We start from the raw sequence: 19,486 nt of genomic DNA, 5'->3' as shown, positions 1-19,486 counted from the left end.
CGAAAATATTTCTGTCCTTGATTAGCTGATTCGCAGGTTACATTCTTGGGATTGGTTAAGATTTTGAAATTAATGGTCTGGAAGGGTGAGTTTGCAACTGTGGGAAGGGGCAGCGGGGAATATCTTTCCGTGCAGCGTTCTAAAAGCTGTAAGGAAGGGCATTTATACAATTTCATTCTACTTAATGGAAGCATGATCTGCCGTTAAGTATGTTGGATAGTACAGGTGGTTCTTGATTTACGACCACAATTGGAACTAGAATTGCTTTGTTGCTAAGCGAGGCAGTTTTCAAGTGGGTCATGCCTGATTTTACAACCTTTTGTTTACCATAGTTGTTAAGCAAATTACTGCAGTTTATAAGTGAATCATGCCATCGTTAAGCCCAGCTTCCCCCATTGGCTTTGTTTGCCAGCTGGGAAGATTGCAAGCAGTGATCACGTGACTCTCGCCTGATGCCACTGTCATAAGTACATGCTGATTGCCATGCATTCGATCACGTGACGTAGGGATGCTGCGACGGTCATAAGTGCAAGGACTGGTTGCAAGTCTCTTTTCAGCAATGCCATTACTTTGCACAGTCGATAAATGAATGGTTATAAGTTGAAAACAAGCTGCATGTCAGTGTTGTGGCCAGCCAGTGGCCCGCGGAACTGGCAGCAGATTCGGACAGTGAGGAGGTTGGGGAGGAACAAGGGCCAGTCCTGGAGTCTGGGGAAGGCTCTGATGAGGGCTCTGCGTGGGAGGCACAGAAGGAGCCAGAGCCATATGCCAGTTATCAGCTGCCTTCAGAGTCAGACATCAGTGAGGCAGACGAACAGCTGGAGCCTGTTCCCAGTGTGCGCATGTGCAGAGTTGCCAGACAAAGGGAACAGCTAAAGAACAGGGGTGGACTTGGGAGTAAAGCCAGACGATGAATGGCGCCTCCCAAAGGAAATAAAAGAGGAGCGAAAGGGGAGTGGAGTTTGCAGGGGACAATTAGTTCTTAATTGGTTTGTGATTCTCTGAGACTCCCTGCCAAGTTTTGCGGCCTGGCAGCTCTCCAAGCCAGATAAGATCTGTGACTTTAAATCCTCCCTTGAAAGATTTTGCTGGATGTGAGTGAGCAGAATTCACAGTCAATTAATAAAAGAGGGTTTTGTCAGGACAAGGAGTTTGCTTCATGCTCTTGGGAAGCCTGGGTCAGAACAATCGTATAGTACTGAGTACAAACAGAAATACAATTATGTGTCTATGTATACAGATACATTTGATGAAAGAATGTTGTGTTCTCTACCATCGGCATTATTCATATGTAAGCTTGTCTCCATAGCAAAGTCTTCTGCTTATCTGATTCCATTTTTTCCCTTTCCAGCGCCAGGACGCTCGCATTATTGTTGGGCTGTTTTACGAGACTGAGGCACGAAAGGTTTTCTGTGAGGTGGGTACACGGAGTCCTCTGAGCGGACCAGAGAATGCAGAGATAGAATATTTTCCTAGCTCCATTCTGTTTCTGATTCTGGAAAATTAGCATTAGCGGGTGGGAGGATGGCACTAATGTGATGAACTGTTCCATGCCTCGTGCTCCGAGGTTGCTGTGTATGCGCTCGGCTTTGTTACTTTCCAGTGCTTAATGCACATAGCCGATCTCGCACTGCTTTCTTCCACCTACCTGCATGTATTCAGTGGGGCCCTTTCTGCACTGGAATGGTATGATCTCCAAAGGAAGTGTGGCTTCCTCTGTTTGCGAGTTCACCTTCTTTTATTCCTCCTTGGTGAATGGTGGCAGGTGTACAAGGAGCGTTTGTTTGGAAAGAAATATGTCTGGTTCCTGATTGGCTGGTATGCTGACAACTGGTTCCGCATCAAGGACGCAAACATTAATTGCACAGAGGAAGAGATGAAGGAGGCGGTGGAGGGACACATCACCACGGAGATCGTCATGCTGAACCCAGAAAACACCCGCAGCATCTCTAATATGGTGAGGAAGAGCCGCAACAGGCAAGGAACACGGCCACGTCTTGCTAAAATGAAAACCCGGTTAGTCCGTGGTAGCCAAAATCAGAAGGCGGCTGACGGGAACTTTTCAGGCAAACACATTTTATTGAAAGACATAAGCCTCTGGTCTTCCCCTCTCTTTCTTCTCCCCTGACCTCATTTTTTCATTTAAATCTTTGCATCGATTTTCCTACCCTGTGCATTTGATGAAGGGAACTGTAATTCAAAAAGCTTAGGCTGCCAGAGTCCTCTTGAGTTTTAAAATAGACTTGCAAATTAATCTAAGAGTTACATTCCTTAGTTTGGACATATTTACTCTACAAATGAATTGGCAGTATAAGACGTGTGTTATAGCCAATAGCACGTAAAATATTTACATATTTTCTTTTATTGCAGCTCACTAGTCAAAATTATATATGTTGGCAGGAGATTTTTATAGTATTTCGGCTAAGCAAAAATATTTTTTTCACAAAGATGCTCCCTGATTTTATTAAAAAGAAAACAAGATTGTTCCTTGAAAGGTTCCTTCCCATTTAAAAAGAGCTGATTTACTGTATAAAGTAATATTTCTAATTCAGTTAAAATTAGAGTTTTCTTTTGTGTAGCTGAACAGTTATTGATTTCTCTAATAAGATTAATTCTCCTTTTAGAAAACCTTACTTTCTTTTGCATTCAATTATGAAACAAACTACAATAAATCTCTGAGTCAAATATTATTCTCAAACTTTTTTACAGCAAGATTTCTGTTTTTAATCCGTTTGTAACCCATTTATTAATACTAAAACATAATCTTAAAGCAGTATATAATAAAAATTAAATAAAATAACATTAAAAACACAAAATACAATAAAAATAATATTCTAGAATTAAATCATGCAAACAATTTTAAAGAAATCTAACTGGAACAATGCATTCAGGTAGAAAAACCTGGGTAAAAAGGCAAATTTGTAAAAGTATCCAAACCACAAAGCAGTTATATTACCCAATAATAGTACTTTACTGCTTTGTAAATTTAAAATATTTTACATATTTTATAGAAGTATTACTGTGTTTCCTCAAATAAGACTGGGTCTTATATTAATTTTTGCTCCAAAAGATGCATTAGGGCCTCTTTTGCTGGTTAGGGCTTATTTGTGAGGGAAATATTGTACTAAACCTGGCTGATAATCTTAACTGGGGCTTATTTTGGGGGTAGGGCTTATATTATGAGCATCCTGAAAAATCATGCTAGAACTTATTTTCCGATTAAGTCTTATTTTCAGGGAAACTGGGTAAATCCTGTTTATTTATAAATGTTGCATTTTACTTTTTGCTATTTCTTTTTTCTTTATTAAAACAATCCCAATAATGATCAATTTCTGCAACAAGGAAGAATGTTGTTTTTCTTGGTCTCCTCCAGACATCAGAGGAATTCATTGAGAAACTGACAAAGCGCGTGGAGAAATCTCCAGAGGAGACGGGGGGTTTCCAGGAAGCCCCATTGGCTTATGATGCCATCTGGGCCCTGGCCCTTGCATTAAACAAGACCTCAGCTGAACTGGTAAAGAAAGGGTTACGTCTTGAAGACTTCAATTACAACAACCAGACTATTACAGACGAGATCTACCGAGCCCTCAACTCTTCAGCCTTTGAGGGGGTCTCGGTGAGTGATCCCTTGAAACCGATCTCCTGAAGGTAGGGAATCTGGTGTGCAAAATATTCAGGATCTATCTGTAGGCAAGTCTGGATCATCAAGTGAGATTATTTTTGAGTAAGATAAAAAAATCCTGCAACCCTGATGGTAAGAAAAAAGAAATATACAAAGAAGTATTAGTACAGGATGGTAGCGCAGTGGCCTAGTGGTTAAGGCGTTGGAATTGTTGACCGGAAGATTAGCAACTTGAGACCTAAATACTATGTGGTGGAGTGAGCTCCCATTCTTGCCCCACATCCTCCAATTTAGCAGTTGGAAAGTATGTAAAATGCAAGTAGATAAATAGGTACCACTTGGGTGGGACGGTAACGGTGTTTCTGCGCCCTTGCTGTATAGTCATGCCAGCCACATGATCACAGAAGTGTCTTCAGACAACACTCTCTTCCTTGACTAAGAAATGGAGATGAGCACTGCCCCCTAGAGTCGGATACAATTGAACAGGGAAAACCTTTACCTTTTATTAACACAGGACATATGCGGTAATAAGGAAAAGGTCATGAAAGATAGTAGATCAAGGATAGGTGTCCAAATTAAGGAACAAAAACTACTTTGTCTATGACCTTTCACTGAGGTTACATTTACACTTTCAGGTACAATATTTCTTCACAATGAAGACTTAGTTCTTGAACTGCTTGTCCCGTATTTTTGGAAACTGAGATTCTCAGAAACTTTGCTCTGGAACTCAGACACAAGACAGAAGTATTTCTCAAATGGGACTGTACAACCTAAAGCCAAGTTGACTCAGCTTCTTAATTTCACATCTTTCTGGGACAACTGCCACTTTTCTCCTCTGAAACTCCTTCTCACCAGAGAGAAACAATAGTTCTTCCTCTTACTGTTGGGATGTGGGGCTCCTCTTCCCCAAGTAGCATTGGCAAGACAGCCCAAACCAGGTTGCCACCATGGGGACCTTCTGTTAATACGATTTCCTTCACTCCCCCAGGGACATGTGGTCTTTGATGCCAGTGGCTCTCGGATGGCCTGGACCCTCATTGAGCAGCTTCAGGGTGAGCAGAGTTCCCAGGATGCTCTACACTACGGGTTTCCCCATGGACTTCCATGCCACATGGAACAGCTGCCAAAACATCACACCTGCATCATTCCTCCCCTTTTATCCTCTCCCCCTCTAATGCAATGCAGATATGCTGTAATTTCCATTGGGGATTATTTTTTTACAGGTAGTCCTCAACTTACAACAGTTCGTTTAGTGACTGTTTAAAGTTACAGCAGCACTGAAAAAAGTGACTTATGACTGTTTTTCACAGTTATGTCCATTGCGGCATCCCCAGGGTCACATTATCAAAATTTAGGCCCTTGGCAACTAGTTCGTACTTATGACGGTTGCTGTGTCTTGGGGGGGGGTCATGTGATCACCTTTTGCAACCTTGTGACAAGCAAAGTCAATGGGGAAGCCAGATTCACTTAACAACGGTGTTACTAATTGAGCAACTACAGTGATTCACTTAACAACAGTGGCAAGAAAGGTCATAAAATGGGATAAAACTCACTTGACAAATGTCTCACTTGGCAACAGAAATGTTGGGCTGAATTGTGGGTCTAAGTTGAGGACTATCTGTACTGGGTGGCAATCACGCAGTGTTACCGTTACAGGAGTGGTTTTGATTGGCGGGATTCATTTTGCTACTCCTCCCCACCCACCCATCCACCCAACCTGTCTTTTCTGTTAATTTAGGTGTGTGCCGATAACCCCAAGGTATAATTTATATCACCGGGGGTTTACCTTTCCCCTTTATTCGGAATGATGTGGAAATGTATTTTTCTCTGTGTTCTTCATTCCTGCACTGTTGCTTGCACAACTCTATGGAAATCCTACCCTTTAAATAAATAAACACATTACACACACACCTACCTAAAATGGACTTCTGCTGCAGCACAGCTGTACATCCTGTTTCAAAGATTTTGTGACAAAACTGTAAAGTCAGGTGCGTCAGCACCTTGCAGGAAATTATTGCTCTCCTGGATATTGCGGGCAACAAAAGATTACAATTACGTTCTCATCATTACAGTTTTTTGAGATTATAGCTCATAAAAATATACTGCTAAGATGATGCTCTGAAACAAATGTTTGTATTTAACAATACCATAGGTTTTGAATCATGCCACTGTGCTTGGAAGCCATGCCATCTCTTTGCCCATATTACACAAAGCTGTATAATATCCCACTGAGGGCAAGTAATTATTCAACATTACAAGGATCAGCACCGCACAATAAATAATATATAATTATGTAGAAATGTTCAGTTCTGCATAATTGTGTAGGATTTATTTTACCATGTTTCCTTTTTTAAAAAGGCAATTAGGTGTTGCTATGCTATTGCTATTTTTTTTTAAGATTCAGTTCCAGCATTCTGACTGTTTAAAAACTGGTCCAATAGTCTATGCTTCCGTAAATCAATTCTTCTATTGTCTAGAAATCTTCTCTCTGCCAACAGATGGTGTCTATAAGAAGATTGGCTATTATGACAGCACCAAGGATAACCTCTCCTGGTATAACAATGACAAGTGGATTGGTAAGAGACTGAAAGATGTCCATTATGAATAGGCGTGTGAAAAATATTTTGAGCTCAAGATGTTTTAAGTGTTCTGAGCTTAAAATAAAATGCTTTGTTCCAAAACTTAATTATGCAACTAAATTGCCACGCTCGGAGCTCAAATCAACAGCCTAAAAACTTAATCATTCTGAGCAATGGCGTTTTGACTATTTGGGTTATAAGTAAATACTAAAACACCGCTTCAAGCTGAAGCTGGTGATTTTGAGTGTTCCAAGATCGAAAACAAAGTTGTACATTCCAACAGTTTTCTTCTGAGGCCAGGAATTGAGACAAAATCCTGAAGTTGTTCCAAGTTTGCTCCTGTTGTAACACAGTCAAGTGATCATTTCAACAGAAAGTAAGAACAAGTCAGTATAGTAAGTCAGAATAAGACATTTTTTTATATAGTAAGATAAGAAATAAGATTTTTTTTAAAAAATGATGCAACTCAGTTTTTTTTCCAATTTATATGAGGGTAGGAAATTCTAGAGATTTTAACTAGTGAGTCAGAATCACTAATAATGAAATTGTAGGGTGAGGAAATTAATAGGCAGGCAGATATGAATGAACTCCCAGTGCATAATTGGGCTAAATAAGAGATTTAGATTTGAAAAGATGAAATCTAGCAGTCTAGTGATTCCTTGAGGCACATAAAAATGTTCTCGTCTAAGGTTTAGACCTCCTGGGAGAATCTATACTGACTTACTTACTTGAGAGACCGCCTACTGCCAATCACCTCCACCCGATCAATTAGATCCCATAGATAAGGCCTCCTCCGAGTTCCATCTGCCAGTCAATGTCGACTGGCAATCACGCGGAGGAGAGCCTTCTAGGTGGCAGCTCCGACCCTATGGAACGATCTCCCCGTGGAGATTCGTACCCTCACTACCCTCCAGACCTTCCGCACAGCCCTTAAGATCTGGCTATCCAGGCCTGGGGTTAAAGACTGTAACCCACCCGAATAGTATGAATGTTGTGCTTTTAATGATGTACTGTCTTATGTGTTAAATGTTTGTTTCCCCCCCCCCCTTCGAGTTGTAAGCCGCCCTGAGTCCCCCCAGGGAAAAGGGCGGCATATAAATAAACTAAGACTAAGACTAAGATTACAGTAGATAACGATTCATTTCAAGTACAATTAAGGCAAAGGGAGTATTCTTCACAGTGACGGACAAAGGACCCACACTATAAATGGTAGGAATGGGGTCAGATGAATGAGAAATTTTAGAGCTTTCCACTTCCTTGTATGCATATGGGTTGATTTTTACACCATGAAGTTAGCAGATACCATTTTTAAGTTATTGTTGAGTGAATTTCATACTTCAAGCATTTTGTGTCTGCCAAGAGATGCATCTTGGGAAGTGCTTCTTGCGTAGGTTGAGTCAGGCGGAACTGCTTAGCCTCAGGCAAGGCATCTTTCAAGCTACTCAGGTTACCATATGGAAACATCGCCACACGTGGTTAGTCTTTGTGGATCTTCCTGGTAAAAAAGCCGGTGATGTGAATAGGCTCTTGAATTCCTTCCTTCTTCCCATATCTCTCATTGCAGGTGGTGTCCCGCCAGCAGATTATACTAAGGTCATCATCACCTTCCGGTATCTTTCCCAGAAGCTCTTCATTTCTGTTTCGGTGCTCTCAAGTGTGGGTATCCTATTGGCCATCATTTGCTTGGCCTTCAACATCTACAATGGGCATGTCAGGTGGGTGATATTTTTTATTTATTTATTAAATTTATATGCCGCTCATCTCCCTGACAAGAGATTCTACTTAATCCATCCAGCTTCTTTTGCTAAGTGACAATTTGTAATTCTATGGTTGAAGAGATACTTTGCATTCAAAGTCCCTAAGGTTCATTCCCAATATATCCAGAACAAGAACTGGATTCTGAAATACTGAAGGAACCATTGCCTGTCAGCATAGATCAGGTGTGAGGAACCTGCGGCAGTTTAGATATTGTCACATTTTAATCCTTATCAGTTTCCCAATCTGATGGCTTCCACAGTGGTGGGATTAAAAAAAAAACACTACTGGTTCTGTGGGCGTGGCAGGGGAAGGATACTGCAAAATCCCCATTCCCTCCCCACTCTCATAATTTTCGCTACTGGTTCTCCAGAACCTGTCAGAACTGGCTGGATGCCACCTCTGGACTTCCAGTTATGTTGGGATTTCAACTCCCAGAATGTGTAATGCAAAGGGTTCCAGCCACCAGCTCTCTGCTTCCCAATTACTACAAGATCAGAATAAAGTATTTCAGCTGAATGAACTAGGCAAAATCCATTTTGAGTAACCAGTTTTAAAACAATCAAACTCCATTGTTGATTCCATTTGATTTTTAGAAAAATATTCTAATTGATGCTTTTGAATCGTCGAATTGGATCTTGAAGGAGCCTCAGCATGCTTTAAGTGAAATAAACAAATACTCAATCTTTTTTATTCTTTTGGGTGAATGTACCCTTCAGTACCATATGAGATGGGTATCTAAGAAGCCATCTTACTCTGACTTGATATTCCCTGTCTTGGTTGTCTCTAACATGGTACTTTTGGTTGTTCAAATACTCAACTTGCGGTCTGCTGGCAGGGAATTCTGCTTGACGGTTTCCTTCTTTTTTTACAGATACATCCAGAACTCTCAGCCATATCTCAACAATATGACAGCTGTTGGCTGTGCACTGGCCCAGGCAGCTGTCTTCCCACTTGGGTTGGATGGCCTTCACATCAGCAAAGACCTCTTCCCTTTTGTTTGCCAGGTACATCATGGCTGCCGTAAAGCTTTAGTGAACGTTCTGGTAGTTTAATAACCAAACAAAGAGTAGGAAATCTGAGGCCCCCACATGCCACTGAACTACATTTCCCAGCAAACCTAACCAACTTACCTAATGATAAATGATGCTAGGAGCTACAATCCTGTAGTTTCTGGAGAACCACAGTTACCAGCCATGAGTTATACATGTACCTAAGACCAGATTTCAGAATTTTTCTTCAGTGAAGTCCCCATCACTTAGAATAGAATAGAGTAGAATAACAGAGTTGGGACCTTAGAGGTCTTCTAGTCCAACCCTCTGCTTAGGCAGGAAACCCTACACCACATCAGACAAATGGATATCCAACCTCTTCTTAAAGACTTCTAATTCCATTTCAGAACTGAGAGCTACCATGGAAACCAATGTATACAGTTCCGAACTAGAACAGACACTATCATATCAGTGCCCCAAAAAGTTGAACAAATACCCTTAACTAGTGTCTTACTTTGTGTGAAAAAAATGCATTTTTAAGAAGTTCCTAAACATTTAAACATATTAGTATGCAGTAAAAGTATAAACTCCTGTGTCAGTGCTAGATTTTGAGGGGATGGTGTTAGGAAGCCAACTTTCACTCAACCTGAATTATGTTAAAAGAAATGTTGGACTGGGAATTCATAGTAATTGCATCTCATCCCACATATTGTCTTAACAGTGGGCAATAGTATATTGGATGTTGTAAACATTTTATTTTAAGCACAGGCCTCCAATCCACGATATAGTAAATAAATAAATCAATAGTGATATTGTACCATTTTAAAGCTTTCTGATAACCGTAAATGGGAAAACCATTAACTACTATATTTTTCTGTCATTAATTGCTCTTTTCATTTGATTTTGTATTCCCCTTGATGATAAATTCAATAATTCCTGTACGGCAACTGCTTGTCTTTGTCTGCTGCTTCTCTTCTTTAAAATGCTTCTTTTGCTGAGATCCTCAGAGGTGTTTTTGGGCACTTTCTGGATTTATATCTATTCCATATTCTCAAAAAGACACATCTAATAAAATGGCTTTTAAGATCCACATTAACTTTATGGAATCAAAATACCATAAATGTACTGCAAAATACAATTTCATAACTGGTTAACCCAATCCTCCTCTGTCCTTTACATCTTATAATGTTTATATTTAACTTGTATTTTTTCCCTTTGCCATACAAATTGAAATATATCTTTTGTGCCATTGCTTGAATAATATGGAAGCTCTTAAAACATCATTCTGGACAAAACATTCATTTTTATCAAATAAATTATCCCTAACAGTGACAGTTTTAATTTCTTCCATCTTAACATGACCTTTTAAATTTCATTCCATATCTAAAGTAATAATTTCAAAATAGCATATGATTCATATTCATCATCATAATACCCAAGTATTTTATTTTTTTTCTTAATCTTAAACCAGTTTTCTCCATCAGTTCTATTTGATCTTCTATTTTCATATTTTTGTAAGCTTCTTTGTCTTTTGATTATTAAACTTAAAACCTGTTAGCATACCAAAGATCTTTAATTTTTCCATTAATGTTTCAAATCCATCCAGTAGAGCTTCCAAAATTAACACCTTTTGTCATCTGCAAAAGGATTAATTTATGAATTTCTTTTTTTACCTTAATCTGGTTATTCTCTCATAAAATCTTATGTCTCTATTCAGAAACTCAAGAATTAAAATAAAAGTGGAGACAGCAGGTATCCTAGTATTAAGCCTTTTTGAGTCTCACAGTTATATGTTAACATACCGTGTTTCCCCGAAAATACGACCTGTCCTGAAACTAACACCTTGCCACATTTTTCACGTGGGCAAAAATATAAGCCCACCCCTGAAAATAAGCCCCCTGGACAATCCCCCTCCGGCCAGGCAGAGCACTGCTCACCGACCTAGCGGTATGTCCCAAGTCACGGGAGCTGGGGGGGGAGGCGCTCACATTGCTTGGCACCTTTGGGATACCGCTAGATTGGGGAGTGGCATTCTGCCTGGCCGGAGGGGGGAGTTGCCAGGCGTCCGCTCCCTTGCAAACTGGCTCCCGAAGAGCCGGGCACAGCCTCAGGGGCGAAGCAGCCATGAGGTGACCATGCTCACAAGCAGCCACCCAGTAAACCCCCTCTCCAGCTGGGCAGAGCACCATTTACTGACCTAGGGGGTATCCCTAAGGCGCCAAGGCATGTGGCACTCTGCCCGCTCCCCAGCTCCCGTGACTTGGCACATTCGGGATACCCCCTAGGTCAGTGCATGGAGCTCTGCCCAGCTGGAGAGGGGGGTTGCGCGAGAACCTGTTCCACCGCTGCTGCGCTCCAAGCATAACTTCTTCTCCGGCTTCCAAATTCCAAAACTTGGCTGCCGAGTCTTCCAGCAGGGGCCGCTCTAGGAGTGTGCTCTATGGTTGTGGGCCAGCTGCTGGACAGAGTCTTCCAGCAGCCAGCCCACAACCATAGAGCACACTCCTAGAGTGGCCGCTGCTGGAAGACTCGACAGCCGAGTTTTGGAGTTTGGAAGCCGGAGAAGAAGTTATGCTCGGAGCGTGGTGGGGGCAGAACAGGTGCATGCCCAACCCCCCTCTCCAGCCGGGCAGTGCCAAGCCACGGGAGCTGGGGAGCGGACAGAGCGCCATGTGCCTTGGTGCCTTAGGAATACTCCCTAGGTCAGTGAATGGCACTCTGCCCAGCTGGAGAGGGGGTTTACCAGGCGGTTGCTCGTGAGCATGGTCACCTCATGGCTGCTTCGCCCCTGAGTCTGGCCGGCTCTTCAGGAGCCAATTCGCAAGGGAGCAGCTGCCCGGCAACCCCAAAACAATAAGCCCTCCCCCTATAATAAGCCCAAGGCCATATTTCGCGAGGCAAAAGAAAATAAGACCCTGTCTTATTTTCGGGGAAACACGGTAATTATATGTTAAGAATCACTTGTGCTTTCCATGAAGTATCAATTGATCTTATCTATTTAATAAAATTATCTCCAAGAGTCATGTGTTCTAGAACCCTAAATAAGAAAATCCAATTCAAAATGTTGATGGGTCTAAGAAGATTAGTGCAGAATTGTTTTTCATTGCTTTCCTCTAAATGCTCCAAAATATCCAAAACATTGCTAATATTATTTCATAATTGTCTTTTAGATAAAAACCCACATTGATCTTCATGAATAAAGTTGAATAAAGTCCTGTAAAATCCAGCCCGTGGAGTGCTTAGATCTGGCCCACAGGCCCACCTTGGAAACAGCAAAGGACCAGCCCACAGTGCCTCTGCCAGCGAAAACGGAGCTCGTGAGGGCTACGGGCGGCCCTCCCAAGCTCCATTTTCGCTGGCAGAGTGTTGTAGGAGTCTGTCGCAGCCAAAAAAGGAGCTTGGGAGCCCGTTTTCGCTGGCAGAGTGCTCGGGCCACCATAGGTGCCCCCATACAAGTGAAGTCGAACTGGCCACGCCCACCCTGGCCACGCCCACCACAGCTCCCCAAAGTCTAACACAACCCCTCAATGAAATCGAATTTGACACCCCTGATCTATAGTGTTAGAAAATGCATCAACTCTCTATGACATAGATATCTCTCGGGGAAAGTCCCAGATTGTCTTGATTGATTAAGAGCTTTGGGGAAGTTCTAACATTCTTTTTTGATGAGATACTCTAAAGGAAGATATTAATATGGATTTTTCCTGCTTTCTTACTATTCTTTTCCTTCACCCCATTTCCAGGCTCGGCTTTGGCTCCTGGGTTTGGGTTTTAGCCTTGGCTATGGCAGCATGTTCACCAAAATCTGGTGGGTGCACACCGTCTTCACCAAGAAGGAAGAGAAGAAAGAACGACGGAAGGTGTGTGTTTCGTCTTGTTATTGCTCTGGGCTGAGTCATTCAAATGAAGCGAGAAATACAAAGAAATAATTTGGATGTACCATGTATTTCTTTGGAACTCTTATTATTCCTTGAAACAATTCAGAAATGGCTTGGGGCCACGCCAAGACAGAATTGGCTTACATTTGCAAAAAAAATTACCAGGGTGTTCTTTGTTATCTATTCCGCAGGAATTTAATCTTGAAATCATACCACACCCATGTTCCACGAAAACGATTGTTGATAGAGATTAGTGTTCCAGATACTTTATCATTTATATCTGGTGGGTGTGTCTTTAGGTGAAAGGATTTGACATACAAGTTCATAAATCTTAGCAGAGCCCAGGTCTAAGAGTGTATTTACACCTGAGTTTTGCTATGATTTATGACTGGCTGCAGATTTGGAGGGGAGCACACCATTCTCAGGGTGGGAGGGCTAGTAAATTTGATGTTATAACCATAGTTCAGAAAAGGCACAATAAATTTCTCTAAGTTCCTTAGCCATGGATACCATGCTTTCTCTCTCTGCATGTGTGTCCTTAGCCTCTTGTTTAAACACTGCTGAATTTTACTGTTTTGATTTATTGCTTTACGGTGTTTGTGTTTTTACATTTATGTTGATAAATTTCCCAAGGAACCTGTCACTGCAGGAACAGCACTTAACTTCATAGGCACATTGAGGAGGCTGCCTTATATTACCTGTAAATGAAACCATTGGACCATGCAGCCTGGTATTGTTGTGACTGGGACTAGTTTCTCCAGTCCTCTCTGGATACAAAACAGGAATTTGGGGGAAACTGTATTTGCACACAACTTGTTTCCCAGAACATCTTTGTGCTGTCTTATTTCTTAACTTTAAGCCCACTTTTTCCACTAAACTTGGGATTTTCCATCCTTGAATTTCCAACACTCTCTTAACTTTCCTCAGTCTGATGCCTTCCAGGTAATATTCATTTCAATTCCCAGGCTTATGAGAGTCTGAAGACCAACCACATAAATGGCACCAGCTTGGGGAAAATAATCAAACAAAGCAGCATGACATAGGCTTCCCAAGGGCATGAAGCAAACTCCTTGTCCCAACAAAAGCCCTTTTTATTCATTTTATTCACTGTGAATTCTTCTCATTCACATCCAGCAAAATCGTTCAAGGGTGAATTTACAGTCACAGACCTTATCTGGCTTGGAGATCAGCCAGGCCAATAGCTGCAAAACTTGGCAAGGAGTCTCGGAGAGTCTCGAACCAATTAAGCAAACTAATTGTCTCCTGCAAACTCCACTCCCCCTTCGCTCCTCTTTTATTTACTCTGGGAGGGGCCATTCATCGTCCACCTGTGGGGCTTACTCCCAAGTCGACCCCTGTTCTTTAGCTGTTCCCTTCATCTGGCAACGCTGCACATGCGCACACTGGGAACAGGATCCAGCTGTTCATCTTCCTCACTGATGTCTGACTCTGAATGCGGCTGATAACTGGCATACGGCTCTGGCTCCCTCTCTGCCTCCGACACAGAGCCCTCATCAGAGCCTTCCCCAGGCTCCAGGCCTGGCCCATGTTCCTCCCCAACCTCCTCACTGTCCAAATCTGCTACCAGCACTGCTGGCCACTGGCGGGCCACAACAATTTCCATAGTACCCAATAATACACGATTAAAGACATTGGGTAAACAATAATAATTATTGCAATTGACTAGATGGATCCATGGTCGGAAAACTCAAGGCAGCTTGAATTTGTGTCCTCCATGATCCGTGAAATTTCATATATTCCATTCTATCCCTTTGAGTGGGTTCAGCCCTCAGTTCTTTCTCTCCTTTTTTTTCCCCACAGACTTTGGAACCCTGGAAACTCTATGCCACTGTTGGATTGCTTGTCGGGCTCGATTTTGTTATCTTGGCTATCTGGCAAATAGTTAACCCACTGAAACGCACAACAGAGGTAACATCCTAAGCGGGCATCATTCCAAAACAAGCTATAGGTTCAAGGATTCCAGTTGACAGGGCCAGTTTGTTGTTGGTACCATTTGTACCAAGATAGGTAAAATAGCCATTTTTAAAAATTCCATGGAGAGTACAACTGTTTTTCTATTATTAGCCCACAAAGTTTTAATGAGTTAAACAGGCAAAAATTATGTTAGCCTGGACCAGAAGGTCTGTCTTTTCAGCAGTGAAGTGTTGCTTTATACAAACATGCTTCCCCATTCTTCAAAAGAAGATTCCGCATTCCTATTAGATCAATGAAGGGAACCTTGTGGCCTCCCACTTATTGTTATTTGTAATGTCCCTCTTCACTGGCCCTGCAGGCTGGAGGTCCTGTAAGGTGTCATTCTGGAACCACAGAGGGGACTACTAGTCCCATGTTACTGGAGATGGTTCTCATTCCACTGACCACTGTTCTTTTTTTTTTTTTTAACAGAAAAGCCCAACATTTGCAATCAAGCTTAACACTAAATTTGAGGCCAGGACATTGAGAATTTTTATTGCTGCCTTAGGCATGGAATAAAGTGAGTGAGTGGATCAGTCACGTTTTTTCATGGCCTTAGGAAGAAGGCAGTGACAAATCTCCTCTGAAAGTTTTGGCAAGGAAACTGCATAGATTTGCCCATGTAGTCACCAGGAGTCAGGGATGGCTTGGTGGACAATAACTAAAGCAGGTGTTTGTCCTAATGTATTGTAGGAAACTCTCTTGGATGCCTATCTCATTATCTCTCCTCTACGACCCAGTTCCTCTGCTTCTTCCCTTAAAACATAGCCCCATAATCTCCCATACATTTGCTGCCTCTTGTTTTTGAGTGTGCCCCCCCCCCCCCCAGTATCAGTGCTGGCTGCATTCACATGATACGCTTGCCTTAATCATGATTTAAGCAATTCGTTATGTTTTGGAATTGGTACAGCAATACTTGCTGGCCCAACCAACAGGGAGAGTTGTAAGCAGAGGAGACTTTTGTAAACTCACCTTATTGACTCTCAACATCTGAGTCTTGAGTTTTACAAGCTCCTGCTAATTGCTGGCCTTTACTGTCTAACTGCAGTTGTAGATATCATGTAGGAGATCACGCAGTTGATCCCTCCCTCAGGCTCAGCCTTGTCATCTCCTATATCTCACCTCTTCGGTATGTCCCTGCAGTTTCTTCTCCTCTTCCATTATGTCAATCTCTTGAGAAGGTTGTTTTTTCTTCCTTGTTTCCTTTCCTTTCCCATTCTTGGCAATTTGTCCATAGCTTGGTTGAATTGTGATTCCCAGTGTGAGTTGGAATATATAGACAGTCCTTGACTTATGACCACAATCAAGCCCAAAATTTATGTTGCCAAGTATGTTGTTAAGGGAGTATTGTAGAGGTGGGTTCCTACTGGTTTGCCCGGTTTAGCCGAACCAGTAATGGTATGCCGCCCTGGGTTGCAGAACTGGCAGCGACCCAGGCTGGCCACGCCCCTGAACTGGTTCCCCAGTTGCCGTCATAACTTTGAACGGTCACTAAGCAAATTGTTGTAAGTCACGTTGTATATGAAAACCTATTCCCAGGATCCTTTCCTTCTTTGACTGAATGTAATATAGGACTTATGGTTCTGGGAAGCGACTAAAACGTCAGTGTTCCTTTCTCCCTGACCTAATAGTATATCACGAGGGTACGTGACAAAACGATCGTTGTGAAATATGGACACAAACTGTTCTTTCGCACGTTCATCATGATATTGCATGGAGATGAGTAAGAGACAGATGTTTGCAATGTGATGTCACAACACCCATTTCCTCATGTTGATGAAACCATCCAATTTTGCAGGTGCCTCTGCATCACACCTATAGGGAGCCTGGATGCTATAGAGCAAGCCACATATTTCTCTAAAACCAACTTATTAGAAACTCCTCTTTTTCTAAAGTATATATGACAGCTGCTGCCCTGTAATTTTGAGCTTGAAGCTATCCCAGTTACATATAAAGCGAGATGTGTAAAGGCGCGGCAATTTAAGGTATAAAAGGTGTGCGTGAAAGAGAAAACGCTGCTAACTTTCTTACAGAATTTTACTTAAGATTATTTTTTAGCTGGGCTCTTGTTATTAGTTAAGAAAAGAAACTTGAAAGCAGAGCAAGGGAAATGGCCACAAGACAAAAACTTGCCCATATGTCCTTTTTGCATGTTAAATGTACCACTAGGTGGCTTTGTGTCTCAGTGGTTAGAGTGCAGTATTGCAAACAAACTCCACAACCTGGAGTTCGATCTTGGCAGGGCTAAAAGTTATGTCAGCCTTCCATCCTTCCGAGGTTGGTAAAATGAGAAAACAGATGGTTGGAAGCAATATGCAAATACCATTTACTGTTTGAGATGACCAGGCTGAGCCCGAAGGAGGGGTCAAATGCATCATCAGTCTTGAGTCTCTTCAAACCCACCTTGAATTCTGTTGACTCTTATCTACTGCCTCTTTGTACCAAATATTCTTATAGAGAGTATAGGCATGCATTAAACTTTTATATTCATCCGAAGTGCCTGGAATCCTGATTTTCCATGCTTGATACTTACATTGTCAACTGCCCAGAGAGTTCTATAACATATTATGGGGCAGTATGTAAGCCTAAATGCTATTGCTGTGGTTAAATTCAGAGGTGGTATTCAGCAGGTTCTGACCAGTTCTGGAGAACCAGTAGCGGAGATTTTGAGTAGTCCAGAGAACTGGCAAATACCACCTCTGGCTGGCCCTTCCCCCATCTATTCTCTGCCTCCCGACTTCCAACTGATCGGGAGGGAATGGGGATTTTGCAGTAACCTTCCCCTGGAGTGGGGTTGGAATGGAGATTTTACAGTATCCTTTCCCTGCTACACCCACCAAGCCACGCCCACAGAACCGGTTAGTAAAAAAAATTCAGTTCCACCACTGGTTAAATTACAGTTTTACCCTCTTCCACACCCTTCTTTAGAAAAGAGAATATCAGGATTGAACTGTGAGGTCCTGGTGCTCTCTAAGCTTGGTTGTTTTCTTGCAGGTGTTTTATTACCCAACTAAGTAACGTTGGGTAACATCAGTGCTAGAAGGGAGTGGAGTTTGCTGTCTTTTCATATAGCTTGTCCTGCCAGTGTTGCTGAAGGGGGTGATTTTTCTCCTCGGTGGTTTCTTGATTAGGGTATTCCTTTATACATGCTTCTTTATATTCTTCTTTATACTGATGTGCTTGAGACAGGTATGTATGTGTGTGTGTGTGTGTGTGTGTGTGTGTATACATACATACATACATACATACATACATACATACATACATACATATATATATATATATATATATATATATATATTAGATTTTTTTACAACCCCTGGTAAGCCCCAATTATGGGAGGAAGCCAACTGCTTCCATCAACTGTCAATCGGCTCGTCACAAGAGTCCATCACGACAGAAACCCAATACCTTTACTGTTGCCGGCAACAGTAAAGGTATTGGGTTTCTGTCGTGATGGACTCTTGTGACGAGCCGATTGACAGTTGATGGAAGCAGTTGGCTTCTTCCCATAATTGGGGCTTACCAGGGGTTGTAAAAAATCTAATAGATACCTTTCACCCTGGCTTCGCTGATAACGGATAAGAGCCTGTGGCCTAATGGCTAAGATTTCTGCCTAGTATGTAATATAGCCCAGGTTCAAATCCCAGTAAGGGTATGGCTAGCTGATGAGAGCTAAATAGCTTGAAATAGATCTATACTAGTCTCCCTTTATTTATTTATCAGCACAAATAAACACACACACACACACACACACACACACACACATATATATATATATACACATACATTTAACAGCATACCTTGGCTTATTCAGTTTGTTATCTGCTTTGGCTCTTCTGCTTCCAATGTTTTCATCCTTTCTCCCCCCCCCCCAAAGGAATTTACCAAAGAGGAGCCTAAAAGTGACATTGACGTGCTGATCCTACCCAAGCTGGAGCACTGCAGTTCCGAAAAGATGAACACTTGGCTGGGTGAGCCTCTCCAGGAAAAGAAGGGTGTTTGTCCCAAAGTCCACTTCTGCTCATCTCCAGGTTTTGGTGTCCTTTCCTCTCCTGGGCTAGCCCTGCAACACTGCCCAGTCCTGCCTTAGTTCAGAACTGAACAACTCAGTCACTTTCCTGCATTCTGGATTGAAGCTTGATGTCCTGAATATTTTTGGGTCCTTGTCTATTGCCCAATCTCCCCCCCCCAGGTGTTTCATCTGCACACGTGTATTTTACCATTCCTAGTAAAATAGATTGTCTTAGGAAATTGGGGAGGAAGTGCTGGAGGGCTGAAAAACAATGTAGGTGAGGAGAGAATACAATACAATACAATACAATACAATACAATACAATACAATACAATACAATACAATACGATAGCAGAGTTGGAAGGGACCTTGGAGATCTTCTAGTCCAAACCCATGCCTAGGCTGGAAACCCTATGCCGTGTAGAGTCAGCCAGGTGGCTCTGCCAAGAATACTGGGCATGAATTGCATACCATTTGGTGCTCTCTCTCTCTCTCTTTGTTACATTTGGTTTGTACTCAATGATCGTTGCTGGGGTTTTTTTTTTTACACTGTTTGGAAGCTGATTAGACAACCCTTCCTCCATCTGGTACTTTGACTACAAGGACCAACAATTAGGCTACCTGGAAGTTTGGGGAGATTTAATCATTGGAGGAGAGGGGGGAGTTAAAAT

The 19,486-nt window shown here is 42.1% G+C and overlaps 1 protein-coding gene across 1 annotated transcript in view; it reads left to right on the top strand.

Annotated features, from left to right (window-relative positions):
* The window catches only part of GABBR1 (gamma-aminobutyric acid type B receptor subunit 1), a 189,700-nt gene that overhangs the window by 164,713 nt on the left and 5,501 nt on the right, over nt 1–19,486 (top strand). The window contains exons 11-20 of the mRNA XM_014054638.2: nt 1,352–1,417; nt 1,766–1,957; nt 3,374–3,616; nt 4,611–4,674; nt 6,121–6,198; nt 7,766–7,916; nt 8,831–8,963; nt 12,692–12,808; nt 14,648–14,755; nt 18,681–18,774. Coding sequence (XP_013910113.2) covers nt 1,352–1,417; nt 1,766–1,957; nt 3,374–3,616; nt 4,611–4,674; nt 6,121–6,198; nt 7,766–7,916; nt 8,831–8,963; nt 12,692–12,808; nt 14,648–14,755; nt 18,681–18,774 — 1,246 coding nt within the window. The remainder of the gene's footprint in view (nt 1–1,351; nt 1,418–1,765; nt 1,958–3,373; nt 3,617–4,610; nt 4,675–6,120; nt 6,199–7,765; nt 7,917–8,830; nt 8,964–12,691; nt 12,809–14,647; nt 14,756–18,680; nt 18,775–19,486) is intronic.

This window comes from Thamnophis sirtalis, unplaced genomic scaffold (assembly GCF_051295495.1).
Source record: "Thamnophis sirtalis isolate CommonGarterSnake01/CBP01778 unplaced genomic scaffold, rThaSir2_p1.2 scaffold_3, whole genome shotgun sequence".
In the NCBI taxonomy this organism is placed as follows: domain Eukaryota; kingdom Metazoa; phylum Chordata; class Lepidosauria; order Squamata; family Natricidae; genus Thamnophis; species Thamnophis sirtalis.
Note: the sequence above shows the minus strand (reverse complement) of the source record. Positions and strands in the feature narration are given on the sequence as shown.